This window comes from Pseudophryne corroboree, chromosome 3 (genome assembly GCF_028390025.1).
Source record: "Pseudophryne corroboree isolate aPseCor3 chromosome 3, aPseCor3.hap2, whole genome shotgun sequence".
NCBI classification, from domain to species: domain Eukaryota; kingdom Metazoa; phylum Chordata; class Amphibia; order Anura; family Myobatrachidae; genus Pseudophryne; species Pseudophryne corroboree.
In genome coordinates this window covers 630293339-630320518 of record NC_086446.1, presented here as the reverse complement: position 1 = coordinate 630320518, position 27180 = coordinate 630293339, and the positions used below count along the sequence as shown (strand labels likewise).

The 27180-nt window shown below is 46.8% G+C and overlaps 2 protein-coding genes across 7 annotated transcripts in view; one reads left to right on the top strand and one right to left on the bottom strand.

Annotated features, from left to right (window-relative positions):
- The window catches only part of C3H8orf76 (chromosome 3 C8orf76 homolog), a 74916-nt gene extending 65998 nt beyond the window's left edge, over positions 1–8918 (bottom strand). Inside the window, exon 1 of the mRNA XM_063961724.1 lies at positions 8639–8918. Within this exon, the coding sequence (XP_063817794.1) occupies positions 8639–8740 (102 nt within the window). The 5' untranslated portion in view covers positions 8741–8918. The remainder of the gene's footprint in view (positions 1–8638) is intronic.
- Positions 8919–8947: 29 nt separating this feature from the next.
- MINPP1 (multiple inositol-polyphosphate phosphatase 1) overlaps positions 8948–27180 on the top strand; it is a 278040-nt gene continuing 259807 nt past the window's right edge. Inside the window, exons 1-3 of one of the 6 annotated variants that reach the window (XM_063961723.1) lie at positions 8948–9064; positions 11829–12593; positions 25081–25278. In XM_063961723.1, coding sequence (XP_063817793.1) covers positions 11975–12593; positions 25081–25278 — 817 coding nt within the window. In that variant the 5' untranslated portion in view covers positions 8948–9064; positions 11829–11974. Of the gene's footprint in view, positions 9065–9204; positions 9493–9724; positions 10077–10467; positions 10569–11828; positions 12594–25080; positions 25279–27180 lie in introns of those variants that run through there. The other 5 variants (XM_063961718.1, XM_063961719.1, XM_063961720.1 and 2 more) reach the window with 5 other exon arrangements.

Genomic DNA, 27180 nt, shown 5'->3' with positions numbered 1-27180 from the left:
ATTGGATCAATACCGACTGACCCTGAAGCAGAGGCCTTGCTTGACTTAGGGCATTGTAAATTGCCCTTAGTTCCAGGATATTTATGTGAAGAGACGTTTCCATGCTTGACCACAAGCCCTGGAAATTTCTTCCCTGTGTGACTGCTCCCCAGCCTCTCAGGCTGGCATCCGTGGTCACCAGAATCCAGTCCTGAATGCCGAATCTGCTGCCCTCTAGAAGATGAGCACTCTGCAACCACCACAGGAGAGACACCCTTGTCCTTGGAGATAGGGTTATCCGCTGATGCATCTGAAGATGCGATCCGGACCATTTGTCCAGCAGATCCCACTGAAAAGTTCTTGCATGGAATCTTCCGAATGGAATCGCTTCGTAAGAAGCCACCATCTTTCCCAGGACCCTTGTGCATTGATGCACTGACACTTGTCCTGGTTTCAGGAGGTTCCTGACTAGCTCGGATAACTCCCTGGCCTTCTCCTCCGGGAGAAACACCTTTTTCTGGACTGTGTCCAGAATCATCCCTAGGAACAGTAGACGTGTTGTTGGAATCAGCTGCGATTTTGGAATATTTAGAATCCACCCGTGCTGACGTAGCACTACCTGAGATAGTGCTACTCCGACCTCTAACTGTTCCCTGGACCTTGCCCTTATCAGGAGATCGTCCAAGTAAGGGATAATTAAGACGCCTTTTCTTCGAAGAAGAATCATCATTTCGGCCATTACCTTGGTAAAGACCCGTGGTGCCGTGGACAATCCAAACGGCAGCGTCTGAAACTGATGACAGTTTTGTACCACAAACCTGAGGTACCCTTGGTGAGAAGGGTAGATTGGGACATGGAGATAAGCATCTTTGATGTCCAGAGACACCATATAGTCCCCTTCTTCCAGGTTCGCTATCACTGCTCTGAGTGACTCCATCTTGAATTTGAACCTTTTTATGTAAGTGTTCAATGATTTCAGATTTAAAATCGGTCTCACCGAGCCGTCCGGCTTCGGTACCACAAACAGCGTGGAGTAATACCCCTTTCCCTGTTGTAGGAGGGGTACCTTGATTATCACCTGCTGGGAATACAGCTTGTGAATAGCTTCCAATACTGCCTCCCTGTTCACGAGCCCTTTGGGGAGACAGAGGGAGAGTTTGCCAGCACACACCAGAGCGCTATATATATATACAGGGATAACCTTATATAAGTGTTTCTCCCTTCTATAGCTGCTGTATTTGTATTATCTGCCAATTAGTGCCCCCCCTCTCTTGTTTTACCCTGATTCTGTAGCAGGACTGCAGGGGAGAGTCAGGGAGCCGTCCTTCCAGCGGAGCTGTGAGGGAAAATGGCGCTTGTGTGCTGAGGAGATAGGCTCCGCCCCCTTTTCGGCTGCCTTTTCTCCCGCTTTTTTTAGGAAAACTGGCAGAGGTTAAATGCATCCATATAGCCCAGGAGCTATATGTGATGCATTTCTTTAGCCATATAAGGTTTAAAACGTGTTTTATTGCGTCTCAGGGCGCTCCCCCCCAGCGCCCTGCACCCTCAGTGACCGGAGTGTGAAGTGTGCTGAGAGCAATGGCGCACAGCTGCAGTGCTGTGCGCTACCTTATTGAAGACAGGAACGTCTTCTGCCGCCGATTTTTCCGGACCTCTTCGCTCTTCTGGCTCTGTAAGGGGGCCGGCGGCGCGGCTCCGGGACCCATCCAAGCTGAGCCTGTGATCATCCCTCTGGAGCTAATGTCCAGTAGCCAAGAAGCCCAATCCACTCTGCATGCAGGTGAGTTCGCTTCTTCTCCCCTTAGTCCCACGATGCAGTGAGCCTGTTGCCAGCAGGTCTCACTGAAAATAAAAAACCTATTTAAACTTTTACTCTAAGCAGCTCAGGAGAGCTACCTAGCATGCACCCTTCTCGGCCGGGCACAAAAATCTAACTGAGGCTTGGAGGAGGGTCATAGGGGGAGGAGCCAGTGCACACCAGCTAGTCATAAAGCTTTTACTTTTGTGCCCAGTCTCCTGCGGAGCCGCTATTCCCCATGGTCCTTACGGAGTTCCCAGCATCCACTAGGACGTCAGAGAAAAGCGAGTCAGTTTTCCTGACTCCAGCCGTCCTGGAAATATAAATTTTTAAGGCCCTGACCACGTCCAGTAACTTGGAATCTTCCAAGTCCCTAGTAGCCGCAGGCACTACAATAGGTTGGTTCAAGTGAAAAGCTGATACCACCTTAGGGAGAAACTGGGGACGAGTCCTCAATTCTGCCCTATCCATATGGAAAATCAGATAAGGGCTTTTACATGACAAAGCCGCCAATTCTGACACACGCCTGGCCGAAGCCAAGGCCAATAACATGACCACTTTCCACGTGAGATATTTCAAATCCACAGTTTTAAGTGGCTCAAACCAATGTGATTTTAAGAAACTCAACACCACGTTGAGATCCCAAGGTGCCACAGGAGGCACAAAAGGGGGCTGAATATGTAGCACTCCCTTTACAAATGTCTGAACTCCAGGCAGTGAAGCCAGTTCTTTCTGGAAGAAAATCGACAGAGCCGAAATCTGGACCTTAATGGAACCCAATTTTAGGCCCATAGTCACCCCTGACTGTAGGAAGTGCAGAAAACGACCCAGCTGAAATTCCTCTGTCTTCCTGGCCTCACACCACGCAACATATTTTTGCCAAATAATGGTTTGAGGTTACTTCTTTCCTGGCTTTTATCAGCGTAGGAATGACTTCTTCCGGAATGCCCTTTTCCTTTAGGATCCGGAATTCAATCGCCATGCCGTCAAACGCAGCCACGGTAAGTCTTGGAACAGACAGGGCCCCTGCTGTAGCAGATCCTGTCTGAGCGGTAGAGGCCATGGGTCCTCTGATATCATTTCTTGAAGTTCTGGGTACCAAGCTCTTCTTGGCCCATCCGGAACCACGAGTATCGTTCTTACTCCTCGTTTTCTTATTATTCTCAGTACCTTTGGTATGAGAGGCAGAGGAGGGAATACATAAACAGACTGGTACACCCACGGTGTCACTAGAGCGTCCACAGCTATTGCCTGAGGGTCCCTTGACCTGGCGCAATATCTAGTTTTTTGTTTAGGCGGGACGCCATCATGTCCACCTGTGGCCTTTCCCAACGGTTTACCAACAGTTGGAAGACTTCTGGATGAAGTCCCCACTCTCCCGGGTGTAGGTCGTGTCTGCTGAGGAAGTCTGCTTCCCAGTTGTCCACTCCCGGAATGAACACTGCTGACAGTGCTAAGACGTGATTTTCCGCCCATCGGAGAATCCTTGTGGCTTCTGCCATCGCCATCCTGCTTCTTGTGCCGCCCTGTCGGTTTACATGGGCGACTGCCGTGATGTTGTCTGATTGGATCAGTACCGGCTGGTTTTGAAGCAGAGGCCTTGCCAGACTTAGGGCATTGTAAATGGCCCTCAGTTCCAGAATATTTATGTGTAGGGACGACTCCTGACTTGACCAAAGTCCTTGGAAATTTCTTCCCTGTGTGACTGCCCCCCAGCCTCGAAGGCTGGCATCAGTGGTTACCAGGACCCAGTCCTGTATGCCGAATCTGCGGCCCTCTTGAAGATGAGCACTCTGCAGCCACCACAGTAGAGATACCCTGGTCCTTGGAGACAGGGTTATCAGCCAATGCATCTGAAGATGCGATCCCGACCACTTGTCCAAGAGGTCCCACTGAAAGGTTCTTGCATGGAACCTGCCGAATGGAATTTTGCTTCGCAAGAAGCTACCATTTTTCCCAGGACTCGTGTGCAGTGATGCACCGATACCTGTTTTGGTTTCAGGAGGTCTCTGACTAGAGATGACAGCTCCTTGGCTTTCTCCTGCGGGAGAAACACTTTTTTCTGTTCTGTGTCCAGAACCACCCCCAGGAACAGTAGGCGTGTGGTAGGAACCAGCTGTGACTTTGGAATGTATAGAATCCATCCGTGCTGTTGTAGCACTTCCCGAGATAGTGCTACTCCGACCAACAACTGCTCCTTGGACCTCGCCTTTATAAGGAGATCGTCCAAGTACGGGATAATTAAAACTCCCTTTTTTCGAAGGAGTATCATCATTTCTGCCATTACCTTGGTAAAGACCCTCGGTGTCGTGGACAGTCCAAACGGCAGTGTTTGGAATTGGTAATGGCAATCCTGTACCACAAATCTGAGGTACTCCTGGTGAAGATGGTAAATGGGGACATGTAGGTAAGCATCCTTGATGTCCAGGGATACCATGTAATCCCCCTCCTCCAGGCTTGCAATAACCGCCCTGAGCGATTCCATCTTGAACTTGAATTTTTTTATGTATGTGTTCAAGGATTTCAAATTTAAAATGGGTCTCACCAAACCGTCCGGTTTCGGAACCACAAACAGTGTGGAATAGTAACCCCGTCCTTGTTGAAGTAGGGGCACCTTGACTATCACCTGCTGGGAATACAGCTTGTGAATTGCCTCTAGCACAGCCTCCCTGCCTGAGGGAGTTGTCAGCCAATGATTTTATTCTCTGCATCTACAAAAATCCGTAATGGATATTAATCGCAGAATGAATGATGGTCACTTATTTCATTAGATATATCACATAGAATTATGGTGACAAAAGCATCACAGAAATTTGCTCCTGGCGATTTGCTAATCGTGAGTATTGGAGATCACGAATAATTTATTAATATTCTCGCTAAGCTACTTTAATTTCATAGGTAGTCACTCCCTGAATTTGATTTTTGTTAACTATCATTGTTTCTATTTAACAATTTATAAATTACACTAATAACCTCTGAATTAGAGTGCTCCCACAAAAGAGTCTTTTCCAAATCTCTCCTTTTGGCTTTCTATGGAGTTGTCGGCAAGGCAGATTTGAGGAAACGGCGGGGGGGAGATGCCTCGAATTCCAGCTTGTACCCCTGAGATACTACTTGAAGGATCCAGGGATCCACCTGTGAGCGAGCCCACTGATCGCTGAAATTTTTGAGGCAGCCCCCCACCGTACCTGGCTACGCCTGTGGAGCCCCCGCGTCATGCGGTGGACTCAGAGGAAGCGGGGGAAGAATTTTGATTCTGGGAACTGGCTGACTGGTGCAGCTTTTTCCCTCTTCCCTCGTCTCTGTGCAGAAAGGAAGCGCCTTTGACCCGCTTGATTTTCTGAAGCCGAAAGGACTGTACCTGATAATACAGTGCTTTCTTAGGCTGTGAGGAAACCTAAGGTAAAAAATTTTCTTCCCAGCTGTTGCTGTGGATACAAGGTCCCAGAGACCATCCCCAAACAATTCCTCACCCTTATAAGGCTCTATGTGCCTTTTAAAGTCAGCATCACCTGTCCAGTGTCGGGTCTCTAATACCCTCCTGACAGAATGGACATTGCATTAATTCTGGATGCCAGCCGGCAAAATATCCCTCTGTGCATCCCTCATATATAAGACGACGTCTTATGTTCGCAAAATAGTATCCCTGTTTGACAGGGTTACAGACCACGCTGCAGCAGCACTATCTGCAGGTCTCAGTCTAGTACCTGAGTGTGTAAATACAGACTTCAGGATAGCCTCCTGCTTTTTATCAGCAGGTACCTTCAAAGTGACCGTATCCTAAGACGGCAGTGCCACCTTTTTTGACAAACGTGTGAGCGCCTTATCCACCCTAGGGGATATCTCCCAGCGTAACTTATCCTCTGGCGGGAAAGGGTACGCCATCAGTAACTTTTTAGAAATTACCAGTTTCTTATCGGGGGAACCCACGCTTTTTCACACTTCATTCACTCATTTGATGGGGGAACAAAACACTGCCTGCTTTTTCTCCCCAAACATAAAACCCTTTTTTAGTGGTACTTGGGTTAATGTCAGAAATGTGTAACACATTTTTTATTGCCGGGATCATGTAACGGATGTTCCTAGTGAATTGTGTATATGTCTCAACCTCGTCGACACTGGAGTCAGACTCCGTGTCGACATCTGTGTCTGCCATCTGAGGGAGCGGGCGTTTTTGAGCCCCTGATGGCCTTTGAGACGCCTGGGCAGGCGCGGGCTGAGAAGCCGGCTGTCCCATAGCTGTTACGTCATACAGCCTTTTACGTAAGGAGTTGACACTGTCGGTTTATACCTTTCACCTATCCATCCACTCTGGTGTCGGCCCCACAGGGGGCGACATCACATTTATCGGCATCTGCTCTGCCATCACATAAGCCTCCTCATCAAACGTGTCGACACAGCCGTACCGACACACCGCACACACACACACAGGGAATGCTCTGACTGAGGACAGGACCCCACACAGCCCTTTGGGGAGACAGAGAGAGAGTATGCCAGCACACACCAGAGCGCTATATGATTTTGGGATTAACACTATATTGAGTGAATTTTTCCCAATAGCTGCTTGTATATACAATATTGCGCCTAAATTTTGTGCCCCCCCCTGTCTTTTTAACCCTTTGAGCCTGAAAACTACAGGGGAGAGCCTGGGGAGCTGTCTTCCAGCTGCACTGTGAAGAGAAAATGGCGCCAGTGTGCTGAGGGAGAAGCCCCACCCCTTTTTCAACTGACTTTCTCCCGCTTTTTCTGGAATACTGGCAGGGGTCATTTTACATCTATATAGCCTCTAGGACTATATATGATGTAGATTTGCCAGCCAAGGTGTCATATATTGCCCTCAGGGTGCCCCCCCCAGCGCCCTGCACCCTCAGTGACCGGAGTGTGAAGTGTGCATGAGGAGCAATGGCGCACAGCTGCAGTGCTATGCGCTACCTTGGTGAAGACCGAAGTCTTCTGCCGCCGATTTTCCGGACCTCTTCTTGCTTCTGGCTCTGTAAGGGGGACGGCGGCGCGGCTTCGGGAACGAACACCAAGGCCAGTTCCATGCGGTCGATCCCTCTGGAGCTAATGGTGTCCAGTAGCCTAAGAAGCCCAAGCTAGCTGCAAGCAGGTAGGTTCGCTTCTTCTCCCCTTAGTCCCTCGATGCAGTGAGCCTGTTGCCAGCAGGTCTCACTGTAAAATAAAAAACCTAAAATAAACTTTCTTTCTAGGAGCTCAGGAGAGCCCCTAGTGTGCATCCAGCTCGGCCGGGCACAGAAATCTAACCGAGGTCTGGAGGAGGGTCATAGTGGGAGGAGCCAGTGCACACCAGATAGTACCTAATCTTTCTTTTAGAGTGCCCAGTCTCCTGCGGAGCCCGTCTATTCCCCATGGTCCTTACGGAGTTCCCAGCATCCACTAGGACGTCAGAGAAATGGCCAAGCAGCTGTAAGCTGTCTGGGGAACTCTTCATCAGGATACCCCAAAGTTCTGTCCTTGGCTCTCTATTGTTTTGGCAAGCAAGCTTATCACTTCCTTTGGACTTTGCTACTACCTCTATGCTGACAATACCCAAATTTACTTCTCTTCCCTAGACCTCTCTTCCCTCTGTGTTCTCCCATAATGTCTCCTGTCTGTCAGCCATCTTATCCTGTATGGCACAATGCTTCCTGAAACTCTATATTTCAAAATGTATCTCATAGTCAAGACCACCTCTACACTATCTGATAATGTTGTCTAGGTGCCACCCTCATCTCTAGATTGGACTACTGTAACATCCTCCTATCGGGCCTCCCTGACTCCCACCTCGCTCCACACCCAATCTGTCCTCCATGCTGCTGCCTGGTTCATCTCCTTCCCCTCTCCTACAAGTGCTACACTGGCTCCCCTTCTTCTCAAAATCCAATTTAAGCTTCTCACACTCCCTTATAAGGTTCCCCCCTCTCCCATTTACACCTCTGACCTAATCTCCCTTAACACCACAAATGCATGCTGCCTCTCCTGCCAACTGATAACTTCCACATCCAACATTTCGCTCCTGCTGCTCGCTATCGCTGGAATTCTCTATCTAATACTCTCCACAAAACCTCAAACAGGCCCTCAAGACCCACTTCTTGACCAAAGCCATCCATCTCTCATCCTTACCCACTGGTCTACCGGGATGTAGTTGTTATGTGACTGCCAGTCATCCCGCCCCTTGAGAATCCAGACAGTCGGCATACCGACTAGCAGGGACTATTCCCACTCATGGGTGTCCACAACACCCATAGAGTGGGAATAGAACCTGTGGCGGCCGCAGGTGGCCACCGAGCCCGCAAGAGGCTTGTTGCGCTCACCCCCACAACTCCCCTCCTGTGACATTCCGCTGCCGGGATACCAGCAGAGGTATGCTGACCAGTGGTCATGCATACCCAACCCGCTCTACCCCATCTATGTCACCCCTGTCTGCCAATACCCTTTAGAATGTAACCTTTCACAGGCAGGGCCCTCTCCCCTCATGAGCTTTTCCTTCTCTTATTTATACTATCATTTACTCCACACTCTCTACAATGACACCGAGCCCTCAGAGTCTGCCACCCTGATGTTTGAGTGTCATAACCGCTGAAGCAGCAATGTATATACCATGTGCTTGTCCTATATAGTAAGTCTTGTACTGTAAGTCACTGTTTACTTGTACTGCACATATGAACTTTGTTAGGCGCTGCGGAACCCTTATGGCAGCATACAATAACATTACTATATAAGCTAGGGAGGAGGACTGTGTAAGACGGCTGGGAAGAAGAAGAAACATACGGTACATAGAAGTTAGGGAGGGACATGTATATACAAGCAGGACACAGAGACACGTATTTCCCTTCCAGCCACGCTGCTCGGAGACATTACCTGGGGCTCACACCGCTTGGCTGTGTACGGCCGCCCTGTCTCCGCCGTTCGATCCTTGGTGTCCGAGAACAATGAGTCCTCGAAGCAGAAGTCACACTCCATTCTCCTTCCGACTAGCCTAACCCATAGCAACACAACAACGTTGTCCCTCTACCGTACTTGCTACTTCCGCACGGCCTCAGAGTATCGGGAACACGCATGCGCCGGCCCTCACGCTGCTCGACGCTCGCCCCGCCGCGCCTGCGTCCGTGTAAGGTTGGTTCTATATCGGAGTGGCTGAAGGGACCTTGTGACGTACCTAGGGGAGGAGCTACGTCACCAGGGGGAGGAGCTACGGGCGAACAGGGTACACGAAAAGTACGCTCGCCACGCTTCGGGCACGGTGGCTCGCTCCGCTCCGCTTCGTTCACCACCTAATTACTAAAGGTAATAGTTGGTGGCGTGTATAGTAGAGGAACTATCCCGCTGGCCCAGCTCCTCCCCCTTGCGTCGTAACTCCTCCCCCTTACGGAAAAGGTCCCTTAGCCCACTTGATTCTAGCATCTACCGTCCGTGTAATGCTGAGGCTGCGCTCTGTGTACGCATGCGCGGCGCTCCGGCACAGAGTTGCAGGGCTGTCTGGCAGCGGCATCAGCAACCTCAGCAATGCTGACTGCGGGACAATGAGCTGCGAGTGCGTGGTGTGAGCTGTTACCACTGCATCCAGCTCTTACCTTGGTGACTGATATTATACTACGCAGCTAGCTAGCTAGCCCACAGGGCAGCTGCTCCGAGCCTGCACCCTGGGAGAGAAACATCTAGATCCAGGATAAAGTAATCACTCATTGCACCTTATTGGGTACAGTATGTTGGTAGTATGTACACATTTGTCTGTTACATTAAAAGCACCATTTTTTTTCCACTTATTACAAGTCTTGGAGGGCCATTCCCATCTCTGACTACTCTACATTAGGGGTGCGCCATCCATTATATGGTGTGCCGGATTTGCGCTTTGCAAAGTGTATGTATGGCATACTGTAGATGTACTGTCATTTTACAATGTATTTGATCGGCTGTTAGATACAGTAAAGTCATATAGACTTGTCCATTATATGGATGTGTTGCATGAGTGTTTTGGGACACTGTTCATTATGCAGTTTGCTTAAGCTTAATATTAACTGGAAATAACCACGTTTACATTATTTCGCCATCAGTGTGGATTTAGTAAGCATAGAGGCAGCTGCTCTTAAGCAGGAGGCGCAGTCAGGCAGCTTTGTTGGCGCGAGACGATACTAGCCGAGCTACAGCACCTAGTTTTCTCTAAAATAAATAAACTGATTCCATGTTTTTTAAATGTTGCTGAGTATACTTGTATCTTTGATTAGTCTAGTAGCATGCCTGAGGTACAGGTATTATTTAGGGAATGGAAATGCGGATTCCTTAGCAGCCTCAACTTTATGTGAGTATTATCTTGGAATTTGCTAATTGATAGTTCACTTATTTCAAGCACAATCCTTCCCTACCCACTTGCACCTTTGTTTTGGCAGAGATGTCACCACTTGCCTACCTTCTTTAAAATTTCTTGACACACCCTAGAACCAGTTAAGCGAAGGACAATAATTTATGTATAAAGTCGCCTCTGTTTAGCTGGTTCTGATCTTCCCCACTTTATCTTCTTTGGGGTGGGATATCCCAATAATTACACATTATTGGGGGGGTACTCACAAATAACAAGTATCTCCCTAAAATCAGTCACCATAGGTTTCTGGACCTTGGCCCTTGTAGGTAACGCAATCTGTAGATGGCGTTGGCTATTGTAGTCATCGGGCTACACTCTGCAGCGTTTACCGGGAGAGGGATTTGCAGTATCCATCCCCAGCAATGGACACCCACACATGCGTGATCATTAGGCTGCACATGCGCCATAGCATTGCAGGGTCTAAAAGAAGAGGTGAATGGATAGCATTAGTGTCACTTCTAACACATTGCAGGGACAGGCTAAACATAGAAACATAGAATGTGATGGCAGATAAGAAACACTTGGCCCATATAGTCTAATTACCTCAAATCCTATTTGATCCTTAGTTCTTTGTAAGAATATCCTTATGTCTATCCCATGCATGTTTAAATTGCTCTACTGTTGCTCTGATGGGAGGCTATTCCATTTGTCCATTACCCTTTCTGTAAAGTAATTTTTCCTCAAATTTCCCCTGAACTTGCCTTCCTCCAGTCTCAGTGCATGTCCAGTGTTCTAATACTTATCTTCCTTTTGTAGAATGTTTCCCTCCTGGACTTTGTTAAAACCCTTGATATATTTGAAAGTTTTTATTAAATCCTCCCTTTCCCCTCTCTGCTACTTTCAGCGACTCTATCCCTGCATATATTTGTACCTACATTTGGGTGAACAATAATTTGTTATTGCCACAAATAGCAGTACTGGTTGAGTCTCCCTTATCCAAAATGCTTGGGACCAGAGGTATTTTGGATATGGGATTTTTCCGTATTTTGGAATAATTGCATACCATAATGAGATATCATGGTGATGGGTCTAAGCACAGAATGCATTTATGTTTCGTATACACCTTATACACACAGCCTGAAGGTAGTTTTAGCCAATATTTTTTATAACTTTGTGCATTAAACAAAGTGTGTGTACATTCACACAATTCATTTATGTTTCATATACACCTTATACACACAGCCTGAAGGTCATTTAATACAATATTTTTAATAACTTTGTGTATTAAACAAAGTTTGTGTACATCGAGCCATCAGAAAACAAAGGTTTCACTATCTCAATCTCACTCAAAAAAGTCTGTATTTCGGGATATTCCGTATTTCGGAATATTTGGATATGGGATACTCAACCTGTAATAAGAAATTATAATTATCAGGTTTAGAATCCATTAATAAATATGCCCCTTATCTCTGTCATTTTCCCTAGAGATAATACCTTTCGGAAAACACATCCCCTGCCTGACAATAGCATAACACAGGGCGCTCTGCATTTATAATTTATATGTCCGCTATAAATCCCAAGAACTTCATAAAATGATAATAATGTAGTTTTAGGTGGAGGTCACTGTGTATTATTTTATGTTTTAATTACCTGTGATATTTATTAGTTGCAAAAAATCCCATGATTATTAATAGATTAATTTAAAAGGTAATGGTATGTTATTTATGTTTTAATTGTCATCATTATTTGCAGGACTGTCCATAGATGAGAGGAATCTTTGCACATTTAAGTGCTGTTGTGAAGGCCTAAATTGTACAAGTAGTTGGCTAACTCCAGACTATCCTTGCTTCCCTATTCAGTATATAGCTGTAGCACCAGCTTTCCCTGACCATTCCACCATGAGATTTATATCCTGCACCTACAGAAAATGTGCCCCTAGAGCTGCCCAGATCTTTCTCATTTGTGCCACATGGTTCTGCAGCGTTGGTAGATCGACCTCTGTAACTAACGAAGCTCCAAGGTTAGCCTTCTACTTTGGGACCAAGACCAGATATGAAGAAGTGAATCCCTTTCTTCTGACAAATCCGCTTTTGGTTACCAGAAAACAGGATCTTCTGCCCAATACTTGCACTCCACTCCAGGTAGTCTCTGTGATCAGGCATGGCACAAGATATCCGACCAAAAAGCAAATTATGAAGCTGAAGAAAATGTATAGCCTAATCCAAAAAAGCGAGAGCAAATCTGAGCTGGTGAAGGAGCTGCAGAGCTGGGATATGTGGTATGAAGACTGGATGGATGGACAGCTGGTGAAGAAAGGCGAGGAGGACATGAAGAATCTCGCTTACAGGCTGGCTTCCCTCTTCCCTGCTCTTTTCACTGTTGACAAGTTCCTTAAATATAAAATGTCTTTTATCACCAGCTCTAAGCATCGCTGTGTAGACAGCACTAAAGCTTTTATCAGAGGTCTGGCACACAGTTATTTCCGACTTCCTCAGCCCACTGAAGATGAAAAAACAGGTAAGTCATACTGTATTTTCTACAAATTGGTTTTATCCTGGTGGGTTATTCCATGTCAGTTCAACCAGATGTGTCCACCACCCAAATTTTTCTGAATTTTTTTTTTTAGTTAAGAGAGGATGTCAGAAAAACAATTTCTGCCAAATATCTCGACTGTTTGACAATTCGTTTATAAAATATAGATTTTTCAATTTATTAAATTATTTACTAATCGCGGCATCTTTATACAGTTTATTTTAAGTATGACGGTTGTTTATTAAGGAATCACCACAAAATTTGCTCCCCTAAGGTTACTCTTCCTCCTGATTCAAAAATCCAAACCAAATCACTTTTTCTCTATCGTCCTAGTGGATGCTGGGGTTCCTGAAAGGACCATGGGGAATAGCGGCTCCGCAGGAGACAGGGCACAAAAAGTAAAGCTTTTCCGATCAGGTGGTGTGCACTGGCTCCTCCCCCTATGACCCTCCTCCAGACTCCAGTTAGATTTTTGTGCCCGGCCGAGAAGGGTGCAATCTAGGTGGCTCTCCTAAAGAGCTGCTTAGAGAAAGTTTAGCTAGGTTTTTTATGTTACAGTGATTCCTGCTGGCAACAGGATCACTGCAGCGAGGGACTGAGGGGAGAAGGAGTCAACTCACCTGCGTGCAGGATGGATTGGCTTCTTGGCTACTGGACATCAAGCTCCAGAGGGACGATCACAGGTACAGCCTGGATGGTCACCGGAGCCGCGCCGCCGGCCCCCTTGCAGATGCTGAAGACAGAAGAGGTCCAGAATCGGCGGCTGAAGACTCCTGCAGTCTTCTAAAGGTAGCGCACAGCACTGCAGCTGTGCGCCATTTTCCTCTCAGCACACTTCACACGGCAGTCACTGAGGGTGCAGGGCGCTGGGAGGGGGGCGCCCTGGGAGGCAAAATGAGTACCTATAAAGGCTAAAAATACCTCACATATAGCCCTAGAGGCTATATGGAGATATTTAACCCCTGCCTGATTTCTCAAAATAGCGGGAGACGAGCCCGCCGGAAAAGGGGCGGGGCCTATCTCCTCAGCACACGGCGCCATTTCCTCTCACAGCTCCGCTGGTCAGGACGGCTCCCAGGTCTCTCCCCTGCACTGCACTACAGAAACAGGGTAAAACAGAGAGGGGGGGCAAATTTATGGCGATATTTTTATATAACAAAGCAGCTATAGGGGAGCACTTATTATAAGGCTATCCCTGATATATATATAGCGCTTTTGGTGTGTGCTGGCAAACTCTCCCTCTGTCTCCCCAAAGGGCTAGTGGGTCCTGTCTTCATTAGGAGCATTCCCTGTGTGTCTGCTGTGTGTCGGTACGTGTGTGTCGACATGTATGAGGACGATATTGGTGTGGAGGCGGAGCAATTGCCAAATATGGGGATGTCACCTCCTAGGGGGTCGACACCAGAATGGATGCCTTTATTTATGGAACTACGGGATAGTGTCAACACGCTAAAGCAGTCGTTTGACGACATGAGACGGCCGGACAATCAATTAGTGCCTGTCCAGGCGACTCAAACACCGTCAGGGGCTGTGAAACGCCCTTTGCCTCAGTCGGTCGACACAGACCCAGACACAGGCGATGACTCCAGTGGTGACGGTGACGAATCAACCGTATTTTCCAGTAGGGCCACACGTTATATGATTTTGGCAATGAAGGAGGCGTTACATTTAGCTGATACTACAGGTACCACTAAACAGGGTATTATGTGGGGTATGAAAAAACTACCTATAGTTTTTCCTGAATCAGAAGAACTAAATGACGTGTGTAATGAAGCGTGGGTTGCCCCTGATAAAAAGCTGATAATTTCAAAGAAATTATTGGCATTATACCCTTTCCCGCCAGAGGTTAGGGAGCGCTGGGAAACACCTCCTAGGGTGGACAAGGCGCTAACACGCTTATCTAAACAAGTGGCGTTACCCTCTCCTGAGACGGCCGCACTTAAAGATCCATCAGATAGGAGGATGGAAAATATCCAAAAAAGTATATACACACATGCAGGTGTTATACTACGACCAGCTGTAGCAACTGCCTGGATGGGCAGTGCGGGGGTAGTTTGGTCAGAATCCCTGATTGAAAATATTGATACCCTGGACAGGGACAATATTCTACTGTCGTTAGAACAAATAAAGGATGCATTTCTTTATATGCGTGATGCACAGAGGGATATATGCACACTGGCATCACGGGTAAGTGCTATGTCCATTTCGGCCAGAAGAGCTTTATGGACGCGACAGTGGACAGGCGATGCGGATTCAAAACGGCATATGGAAGTTTTGCCGTATAAGGGGGAGGAGTTATTTGGAGTCGGTCTATCAGATTTGGTGGCCACGGCTACAGCCGGGAAATCCACCTTTCTACCTCAAGTCACTCCCCAACAGAAAAAGGCACCGACTTTTCAACCGCAGCCCTTTCGTTCCTTTAAAAATAAGAGAGCAAAGGGCTATTCATATTTGCCACGAGGCAAAGGTCGAGGGAAGAGACAGCAACACGCAGCTCCTTCCCAGGATCAGAAGCCCTCCCCGGCTTCTACAAAAGCCTCAGCATGACGCTGGGGCTTCTCAAGCGGACTCGGGGACGGTGGGCGGTCGTCTCAAAAATTACAGCGCGCAGTGGGCTCACTCGCAAGTAGATCCCTGGATCCTGCAGATAATATCTCAGGGATACAGGTTGGAATTAGAGACAGATCCACCTCGCCGTTTCCTGAGGTCTGCTTTACCAACGTCCCCCTCCGAAAGGGAGACGGTGTTGGAAGCCATTCACAAGCTGTACTCTCAGCAGGTGATAGTCAAGGTACCTCTTCTGCAACAAGGGAAGGGGTATTATTCCACTCTTTTTGTGGTACCGAAACCGGATGGCTCGGTAAGGCCTATTCTAAATCTGAAGTCCTTGAACCTGTACATAAAGAAGTTCAAGTTCAAAATGGAGTCACTCAGAGCAGTGATAGCGAACCTGGAAGAGGGGAACTTTATGGTATCCTTGGACATCAAGGATGCGTATCTCCACGTTCCAATTTACCCCTCACACCAGGGGTACCTCAGGTTCGTTGTACAAAACTGTCACTATCAGTTTCAGACGCTGCCGTTCGGATTGTCCACGGCACCTCGGATCTTTACAAAGGTAATGGCCGAGATGATGATTCTTCTTCGAAGAAAAGGCGTATTAATTATCCCATACTTGGACGATCTCCTAATAAGGGCGAGGTCCAGAGAACAGCTAGAGATGGGATTAGCACTGTCTCAAGAAGTGCTAAAACAGCACGGGTGGATTCTGAATATTCCAAAATCCCAGTTAATGCCGACAACTCGTCTGCTGTTCCTAGGGATGATTCTGGACACGGTTCAGAAAAAGGTTTTTCTCCCGGAGGAAAAAGCCAAGGAGTTATCCGAGCTTGTCAGGAACCTCCTAAAACCAGGAAAGGTGTCTGTACATCAATGCACAAGAGTCCTGGGAAAAATGGTGGCTTCTTACGAAGCGATTCCATTCGGCAGATTCCACGCAAGAATTTTCCAAAGGGATCTGTTGGACAAATGGTCAGGGTCGCATCTTCAGATGCACCTACGGATAACCCTGTCTCCAAGGACAAGGGTGTCTCTTCTGTGGTGGTTGCAGAGTGCTCATCTATTGGAATACAGGATTGGATCCTGGTGACCACGGACGCCAGCCTGAGAGGCTGGGGAGCAGTCACACAAGGAAGAAACTTCCAGGGAGTATGGACGAGCCTGGAAACGTCTCTTCACATAAACATTCTGGAACTAAGAGCAATATACAATGCTCTAAACCAGGCAGAACCTCTGCTTCAGGGAAAACCGGTATTGATCCAGTCGGACAACATCACGGCAGTCGCCCATGTGAACAGACAGGGCGGCACAAGAAGCAGGAGGGCAATGGCAGAAGCTGCAAGGATTCTTCGCTGGGCAGAGAATCATGTGATAGCACTGTCAGCAGTGTTCATCCCGGGAGTGGACAACTGGGAAGCAGACTTCCTCAGCAGACACGATCTTCACCCGGGAGAGTGGGGACTTCATCCAGAAGTCTTCCACATGCTGGTAACCCGTTGGGAAAGACCAATGGTGGACATGATGGCGTCTCGCCTCAACAAAAAACTGGACAGGTATTGCGCCAGGTCAAGAGATCCGCAGGCAATAGCTGTGGACGCGCTGGTAACGCCTTGGGTGTACCAGTCGGTGTATGTGTTTCCTCCTCTGCCTCTCATACCAAAAGTATTGAGAATTATACGGCAAAGAGGCGTAAGAACGATACTAGTGGTTCCGGATTGGCCAAGGAGGACTTGGTACCCGGAACTTCAAGAGATGATCACGGAAGATCCGTGGCCTCTACCTCTAAGGAGGGACTTGCTTCAGCAGGGTCCCTGTCTGTTTCAAGACTTACCGCGGCTGCGTTTGACGGCATGGCGGTTGAACGCCGGATCCTAAAGGAAAGAGGCATGCCGGAAGAAGTCATTCCTACTTTGATTAAAGCAAGGAAGGAAGTAACCGTGCAACATTATCACCGAATTTGGCGAAAATATGTTGCGTGGTGCGAAGATCGGAGTGCTCCGACGGAGGAATTTCAACTGGGTCGATTCCTACATTTCCTGCAATCAGGATTGTCAATGGGTCTCAAATTGGGATCTATTAAGGTTCAAATTTCGGCCCTGTCGATTTTCTTTCAAAAAGAATTGGCTTCAGTCCCTGAAGTCCAGACCTTTGTTAAGGGAGTGCTGCATATACAGCCTCCTGTGGTGCCTCCAGTGGCACCGTGGGATCTAAATGTGGTTTTGGACTTCCTAAAATCTCATTGGTTTGAACCACTAAAAAAGGTGGATTTGAAATATCTCACATGGAAAGTGACCATGCTTCTAGCCCTGGCTTCTGCCAGGAGAGTGTCAGAATTGGCAGCTTTATCTTACAAAAGCCCATATCTGATTTTCCATTCGGACAGGGCAGAACTGCGAACTCGTCCGCATTTTCTCCCTAAGGTGGTGTCAGCATTTCATCTGAACCAGCCTATTGTAGTGCCTGCGGCTACAAGTGACTTGGAGGACTCCAAGTTACTGGACGTTGTCAGAGCATTAAAAATATATATTGCAAGGACAGCTGGAGTCAGAAAATCTGACTCGTTGTTTATATTGTATGCACCCAACAAGATGGGTGCTCCTGCGTCTAAGCAGACGATTGCTCGTTGGATCTGTAGCACAATCCAACTTGCACATTCTGTGGCAGGCTTGCCACAGCCTAAATCTGTAAAGGCCCACTCCACAAGGAAGGTGGGCTCATCTTGGGCGGCTGCCCGAGGGGTCTCGGCATTACAACTTTGCCGAGCAGCTACGTGGTCAGGGGAGAACACGTTTGTAAAATTTTACAAATTTGATACTCTGGCTAAGGAGGACCTGGAGTTCTCTCATTCGGTGCTGCAGAGTCATCCGCACTCTCCCGCCCGTTTGGGAGCTTTGGTATAATCCCCATGGTCCTTTCAGGAACCCCAGCATCCACTAGGACGATAGAGAAAATAAGATTTTACTTACCGATAAATCTATTTCTCGGAGTCCGTAGTGGATGCTGGGCGCCCATCCCAAGTGCGGATTATCTGCATAAGTTGTACATAGTTATTGTTAACTAATTCGGGTTATTGTTAAAGGAAGCCATCTTTCAGAGGCTCCGCTGTTATCATACTGTTAACTGGGTTTAGATCACAAGTTGTACGGTGTGATTGGTGTGGCTGGTATGAGTCTTACCCGGGATTCAAAATCCTCCCTTATTGTGTACGCTCGTCCGGGCACAGTACCTAACTGGAGTCTGGAGGAGGGTCATAGGGGGAGGAGCCAGTGCACACCACCTGATCGGAAAAGCTTTACTTTTTGTGCCCTGTCTCCTGCGGAGCCGCTATTCCCCATGGTCCTTTCAGGAACCCCAGCATCCACTACAGACTCCGAGAAATAGATTTATCGGTAAGTAAAATCTTATTATCTGCCTTACTTTTTGAGTTACATCAAACATCAACATGAGATATCCCAAAAAAATTTTAGGCGCTTAACAAAGGTATAAACTATTATCCACAAAACATCAGCATGGTACTCTGTTTCATAGTGGAGAAAAAAAATAATGTTCAAATACTGTAGTACCGCATACATAATTAATTCAAGAAACCATGAAATTTAAAAACTTTAACATAACTTGAGTCCATAGTTGAGTCAACAATGACATTATCTTTCCCTTGTTTGGAACCTGTTGTAACTTTCTGTAATTTCCCTTAAAGTGTCAGCAGAAAGTGTATACTGCCTTCCAGGACTTCCTTGAATAGTGGGCTCTTCTATTATACAGGGGATGTGAATAAAAGGAACAAAACACTGAAGGCCAGGACAACACATTTGTTGATTGGTTTTGTTTCATGAAGTGTTCAAGCATATCTTGTTCCTCCTCATTACATTGAATGATATAGCCAATGTACCAGATGTTATTGTACACTGCTGCTATGTATGTTCCAGGTTGCAGATCACTTTTGTCTAAATATTTTGTGACTGTGGTCATAGTGACACTAAAGGGGTTATGCAATTAGCCACTGTAAATTAACGCGGCTAATTATCCCGCCGAGGGCTATCCAGTTACCCCTAGTAAAGCCGCGGCTCATGCTAGATTATCAGGAGTTTTGTTTCACCTTCCTCAGGCAGGCGAAACCAAATCCACAGAGACGGGGCTGTTTCTACCAAAAACACACAGGGTTCACTGAACCTGTGTGTTTTTGGGAGATAATGTTTTTTTTTTTTACAGGCAATCAAATTGGATTGCCTGCAAAAAAAAAAAAAAAAATTGGTGAAACATCGGGAAAAATCACCCGATGTATCTTCACGTGTAATTGGATACCACCAAACTGTTGTTCCTGCTGTCTTCATGTCGTCTGATGACAATCGGAATATGTGTAGTTCATCATAACTAATAGGCCGAAATTGGTGATGAGCAAGTGTTCCTACCACCGTCTTTGCTGTTTCTAGAAGGCTATGCAGCTTGGTTTTGCAGTCGTGTATTTCATTTTGTGACACGTAGAAAAACTTTATGCCATGTATCTTTTCAGCCCAGCTAATACAGGTCAAGATGTGATGAGTTTCCACTGCATGCAGACTGGTGCAGGTGGCTAGACGTTTCCTAGCACCATCATTAAAGTAGTGAACATACTCCAATTTTAGTAATAGTGCCGCTAAGTGTTTTATAACTACCGTAATGAAGGTATGCACAGTTATGGCTACATGGTCACGGGTATCACTTATAACACACAGACTCACACAGTTTAAAGTGTCGCACAATCATCTTGCCTAAAAAGCAGATGTAGCCACGCTAATCGTTGCACGCCAATGGAAGCCTATGGAGCGAATGCCAGCTGTGATCAGTTGTAGCACAGCGCATTCGCACTATGCCGCGATGTGTATGCTGTGCGCATGAATTGCTGCATAGATGAGCGTGGCTCTGTCTGTATACAGCAAATAGGTGAAGTGTTGCTTGTGGAGTGTCCCAATGGATTCCTTGCATCCTGACACACAAATTAATAATTTTCTGCACGGATTTGTTCCACAGTACTAGTGATTGTAACCAATGTACTTTGGTCAGTGTGGACCCACTGCTTATAAACAGGGACGGATCTAGACTTTTCTTTAGGGGGGGCGGTTTACTGTTTAATCTTGACTCCTCCCTCTACAGTCCCAACTCCTCCCATCTGCAATCCTAACTCCTCCTCTCAATTCTGACTGAACTTTTTCAGTGAGACTGAGATAGGGCTTTGTGATTGTTCTATGTACATGTGACTGTGCTATGGGGTAATTGTATTTATTAGCCCTAGTACCCACACACTAGCAAGTGAGGGGCAAATGCTCTGTAACCCTTGCTCTCCTGGCATCTCTGTGCTGCTGTGGTATAAGCTGCAGCACATCGTTCTGCCTCAGGCTCTCCCCGGAGAGCTCTCTTCTGCTCAAAAGTGGGCGTGGCTATGATCCGGCCCTGCTTATAAACAATTGTGTCCTCATCATCCATGTCACTGTCATGATAAAGTTTTTCAACTTTTTTTTCTGAAGTGCTTCCAGACATGGGCATTTATCACATCGATAAAGCATACAAGTTTTTTAGACTGAAGAACAAACAAGGATTTTAGTTAGGTGTTTGTAGTCCATCTTTAATGGTAAAGCAAGAACCAATATTTTTTTACGTTTTGGTGCCCACTGTACCTCAGAATGCATACCTCTTGCAGCACTGCTAACACACCATGTAGGTCCTAAGGAACAAACCTGCTTAGACAATCCAACTTGAATGTCTGGAAAACAGTATTTGAAAGCAAGATAAAGCTCTTTCAAGTTTAGTAGGAGTAGCCTTTTCTGTGTCATGATCCGGGTGTCTGGTCGCCATTTTCTACCAGTTAGGTGTCTCCTGAGATTGGCTCAGCGTGCCAGGCCCGGGTCATAAGTGTTTTGTTTTACATTTAATTTTTATGTTACCTGCAGTGCCGGCTCAGCGGCCTTCTTAGTGTTTCCACTCAGCTGGGTATGGCGCTCTTAGCCCCGTCGCGGCCGTCACCGCCGCACCCGCATCTTACCGCATGGAGTCTTAAGTGTGGCGTCCTCTGTGAGCCACGGCCGCCGCTGTCATCTCTGTGGCCGCTGTGCGTGTGTAGGAGAGCGTGGAGTCCTCTGCTGCCGCGTCCTCCGCCGCCATTGTTGTTTGGCACATGGTTCTTTCCCCTTCAAAACGCTGTCATGGGCGCAGCCTTGTTGGACAAAGTCACATGTCATCATTCTTCCAATCCGCAGCGCTGCTGGAGCCTGTGTCAAGTTGTCAGCCAATGTCTGTTCACCAGTGGGTATAAATATCCTGTCTCAACACCCAGGAAGTTGTCAGTGCTTCAATTGTCTTTTCAGTGATTCCAGTCTTCAACTTCACTAGAGCCTCTCCTGTGTTATACTGTGCAGTACAGCCTGACTCCCCTGCGATAACTCTCTGCGGTGCAGCCTGCTTCTCCTGCGATAACTCTCTACGGTGCAGCCTGCTTCTCCTGCGATAACTCTCTGCGGCGCAGCCTGCTTCTCCTGTGATAACTCTCTGCGGCGCAGCCTGCTTCTCCTGTGATAACGCTCTGCGGTGCAGCCTGCTTCTCCTGTGATAACTCTCTGCGGTGCAGCCTGCTTCTCCTGCGATAACTCTCTGCGGCGCAGCCTGCTTCTCCTGTGATAACTCTCTGCGGCGCAGCCTGCTTCTCCTGTGATAACTCTCTGCGGCGCAGCCTGCTTCTCCTGTGATAACTCTCTGCGGCGCAGCCTGCTTCTCCTGTGATAACTCTCTGCGGCGCAGCCTGCTTCTCCTGTGATAACTCTCTGCGGCGCAGCCTGCTTCTCCTGTGATAACTCTCTGCGGTGCAGCCTGCTTCTCCTGTGATAACTCTCTGCGGTGCAGTCTGCTTCTCCTGTGATAACCCTCAGTGGTGCAGCCTGACTTTCCTGCTATTTGCACACTGTGTCAGCAGAGTATATGCTTTGGTTATCAGTAGCTTCTCTAGCTGAACTTTGTTCACATTAACCTCAGTATTCAATAGTACAGCTAAGCGCTGTTCCTACGATCTCTAGCATCATTCTACTATTTCACCAACGATCTCAAGCATCATTAAACACCCTAAATTGTTCCCAAGATACTGGTTTCAAACCAGTAGGAATCCAGAGACTCTCCTAATAGTTCTTGTTTTGTTGCACTTTTTCATGACTTTTATTATTTAATAAAACACCTCAAAGATACCTTTTGCTGTCGTCGTCACGCCTTCGGGCTTTTGTGCTGCAGCCTCTGCGCTTGTCTAGGAGTCCCATCTCACCTCCTAAGTTTAAGTACCCGTCAGCCCCTACAACTGAGGCTTCATGCTACCAACACCAGCCCTCAGTTGTGACATTCTGTTTGTGAATTATTTTTCCTCCTGGAACTTTTACAGAAACAGACTTTCTTTCCAGGGCACATCCGAGAATGTTCATCATCTTTGTACCTGATGAACCTTTTGTACAGGAAGGGCCTTCCCTTTATATTTTTCAGGTTCTGCCAGTATGCCATGGGTTTCTTTAAGTTTTCTTGATTGTTTTACCATGTATACTATGACATTAAATAAGTTAAGGACTTAAGTTATGTTTAGGTTTTTAAATTTCATGATTTCTTGTGTTAATTATGGATGCGGTACAACAGTAAATGAACGTCCGCTTCATGATATTTTTTCTCCTCTATGATACAGAGTACCATGCTGATTTTTTATGTGGTAATAATGTATACCTTTGTTAAACACCTAAAAAAATTGGGATTTCTAACGTTGCTTGAACCTAGCGTTTTTAAGTCTTTTAGAAAAACATGAATGTTTACCGTTACTTGAATTGTAAAGCGGATAATGTAATTTGGTTTGGATTTTTGGATTCGGGAGGATGAGTTACCTTATAGGTTCAAATTTCATGGTGAATCCTTAATAAACAACCGTCATTCTTCAAATAAACTGGATAAAGAAGCTGCGATTAGCAAATAATAGAATACATTGAAAAATCAATATTTATTAAACAAATTGCCAGACAGTCGAGATATTTGGCAGAAATAGTTGTTTAGACATCCTCTCTTAACTAAAAAAAAAAAAAAATCGTAAAAATCTGAGACGGGTGGTGGACATTTCTTTTTTTTTTTTTGGGTTGATTTGCTGTGGAATGACCCTGGTATTAAGCATACATCCACATAAACGCACCAAAAGACTTACAACAGTGGGTGAAAGGGCAGCAGAACAAAAACAACTGGACAACAACTAACAATATGAAAGAAGAGAGGCATCAAATCAGATCTGCACCAACTTAAACACCAGCATTGCAGTTTGTATCTGTGGGCCTGATTTAGATGCGGTTGCAATACCAATATGTACACAGTGGAATGATTATCAGCCAATTGTGCATACATTACGATTGCAGGTACTTTTGCGATGCCGTTTGCAGTGAAATAGTAATCGCAAAAGTGATTGACAGGAAGGGACTGTTTGGGGGAGAAAAATGGGAGTTGTAGCAAAAACGCAGGTGCGTAGTGACCGTTTTCGGGGTGTATCTTGACATCCCACTGCAATCTCGTATGCAGAAAATGTGGTGCTAGTGTTGCAGCTCCCACGGCCATTCTGCAACACCATAAACACACTTTAGGGGCCAAATGTAATAAAGTGAGAGTTTCAGAAAGTAAGAGATTTGGTAAGGTTTTGCAGTTTTTAAAAAAAGTGGCAATCATTTACAAAGCGAGATCAACCTGGTTTGATCGTGGACACCCATAGAGGGAGAAAAGCCTGTGGTGCCGATATTCTGGCAGCGGCATTTTGCCGCCTGTCGGGATTCTGGCAGCGGCATTGTAACCGCCAGGATCCTGACAGGTGGTCTGGTGATTGCCTCCCCTCAAACATGTTAGATTAATTGGCTTTTGACAAAATTAATGTGTCTGTGGTTGGACTTTCACGCTGTAGGAATCTTCTCTATAATATATTGGTGCTATATAAATAAAGTTTACTGGTAATTGCCTGGTAATATAAGCTATGATGATGCTACAGGTGTGTATCGGGATGCCGAGGGGGGTGTTGAGCCTAGAAAGCCCCTTGCGGGCTTGCTGCGCTTGCCACACTGCAGGCTCGGTGGCGACCTGCAGTTGCCATGGGTTCTTTTCCCACTCTATGGGTGTCCTAGACATCCAAAAGTGGGGATTGTGAGGGGGCGGGATGTAGGGGGAGGTCATGTGACCGGCGGTCTTCTGACCGCTGGTCGCATAACTACATCCCACTGCTACATATGACCAGTTTTACACCGTGATATGCTGGTGCTATGTAAGTAAAGGCTAATAATAATTACCCAGTATCGGCTGTAATACCACATCGTGCGGCCAGGTTTAGGCACTGATACATATCGGTGTGTCCGGACAGACTGTCATGCGGGATGGGGTGTGGTATGTTACGTAGATTAGATTTAGGTCGACAGTGTCTAGGTCGAACACTATTGGTCAACAGTAAGTAGGTCAACCTGGTTTGTAGGTCGACAGGGACTCTAGTTTGACATGTACTAGGTCGACATGCGTTTTTGGGGTTTTTTTTACCTTTTTTTTTGGTGTTGTTTTCTCCATCCAGTGACCGGGAACCCCAATTAGTGCGCTGTGTCCCCTCGCATGCTTCGGGCAAGGTGCTTCGCTGTGCTCGGCACAGGTTACAGTTCCCAATTGTAGTCCGCGTGGATCGTAAGGTATGAAAAAGTAAGTTTAAAAAAATGTGAAAACCTCTTGTCATGTCAACCTAGAAACCATGTCGACCTACTTACTGTCGACCAGTAGTGGTTGACCTAGACAGTGTCAACCTACTTACTGTCGACCGGATCACTGCTTGATGTGTCCCAGGAATTGAGTGGGTAACTTGAAAGCTCTTAAAATATATGCAATGCAATATCAAATCTTGTTTTTGTTTCACCAGATATAACATGCAGAGAACCTGTGGTCAATGACACTCTAATGCGTTTCTTTGATCACTGTGAGAGGTTTGTAGTCCAGGTGGAAGATAACGACACAGCAATGTATGAATTGGACAAGTTTAAGGAAGGTCCAGAAATGAGGAGAGTTCTGCAGAAAATTTCTACTCTCTTAGATATTCCAGTACATGAGTTAAATGCAGGTAATGTATATCAACTTCACTATTTAACACTAAAGTGTAGTATGATGGCCTTATCCTATTTATACGACATTCATTTGTGCACAACTTAAAGGGGGGCATTCAATAGTTTGAAAAGACGGTTGGGTGTCTGTTTTTTCCTGTCTATTAGACACCCAACTGACTTTTCAAACAATTGAATATCCCCCAATGTGTCTTATATTCATTTTATTTCATATAGACCCAATGTCTGTATGAAATAAAATGTGCTTATTCTTTCTTACTTTATGTGCTTATCCTTTTCTTACTTTAATAATCTTTGACTGCACCAAATCCCGCAGTTTTCTGCCACCTGATACTTATTCCAGTGTCATCTGCAGTGATCGCGCTGATCCAAAAAAAAAGTGGGTCCCAGGGACCCCTCACTTTCAAAAATTGGGGTCCTACCGTTCTTTTTCTGGGTCCCATCGGAATAAAGGTTCTTATTAATCTTAATCTTGTTTGGACATTACAAAAGTTTTGCAAGGTGGGGGGATGGGGTGACAGTGCTGCTGGGCTGTGTAGCATGCAGGACACCCTGCACCAGAGCTGTAAGTAGACATTTTGGTGCCCTAGGCATGAAGTGAATTGGTGTTCCACCTGCGAGATAGGAAAGGGTAGGCAGTGCGCGCCGAAGGCGCGCTGCAAAATTTAAGGGGCGTGGCTTCATGCGGAAGGGGCGTGACTACATAATAGTGCCAATTCACATTACACCACACAGAAGTGCCGCTTATACACATTGCACCAGGTAGAGCACGTTATACACAATGCGTCCGGTAGTGCATGTTATATACATTGCACCAGGTAAAGCAAATATAAACACTGCACAAGGTAGAGCACGTTATACACAATGCGCCAGGTAGAGCACGTTATACACATTGCGCCAGGTAGAACACTTAGACACACTGCACCAGGTAAAGCACATATAAAACATTGCACCAGGTAGAGCACGTTATACACATTGCGCCGGGCAGAGCACGTTATACACATTGCGCCGGGCAGAGCACGTTACACACAATGTGCCGGGCAGAGCACGTTATACACATTGCGCCGGGTAGAGCACGTTATACACATTGCGCCGGGCAGAGCACGTTACACACAATGTGCCGGGCAGAGCACGTTATACACATTGCGCCGGGTAGAGCACGTTATACACATTGCGCCGTGCAGAGCTCGTTACACACAATGCGCCGGGCAGAGCACGTTATACACATTGCGCCGGGTAGAGCACGTTATACACATTGCGCCGTGCAGAGCTCGTTACACACAATGCGCCGGGTAGAGCACGTTATACACATTGCAACAGGTAGAGCACGTTATACACATTGCAGCAGGTAGAGCACATTATATACATTGCGCCGGGCAGAGCACGTTACACACAATGCGCCGGGTAGAGCACGTTATACACATTGCAGCAGGTAGAGCACGTTATACACATTGCAGCGGGTAGAGCACGTTACACACAATGCGCCAGGTAGAGCACGTTATACACATTGCGCCAGGTAGAGCACGTTACACACATTGCACCAGGTGACCACTTAGGGACATTGTAGCCACCATCTTGGACCCCCAGTTGTCGTCCCCAGACACAGTGATCACGGGTGTCCGTGGAGGGGGTGTCAGATGGGTGTGTGTATAATGGGCAGTGTGAACACGTTGTGGGGAGTGTGTATGATTGGCACTGTGTGTGTATGATTGGCACTGTGTGTGTATAATGGGCAATGTGTGGGTATTGGGGGTGTGTATGATGGGCACTGTGTGGTTGGTGGGGTGCATGTGATGGCACTGTGTGGCTATGGAGGGTGTATGGAGGGTGTGGGTATATGGGGGTGGGGCTGGCCAATGTGTGCATTTGTGTTGGTGTATGCTGGGCACTGCCCCCACCCC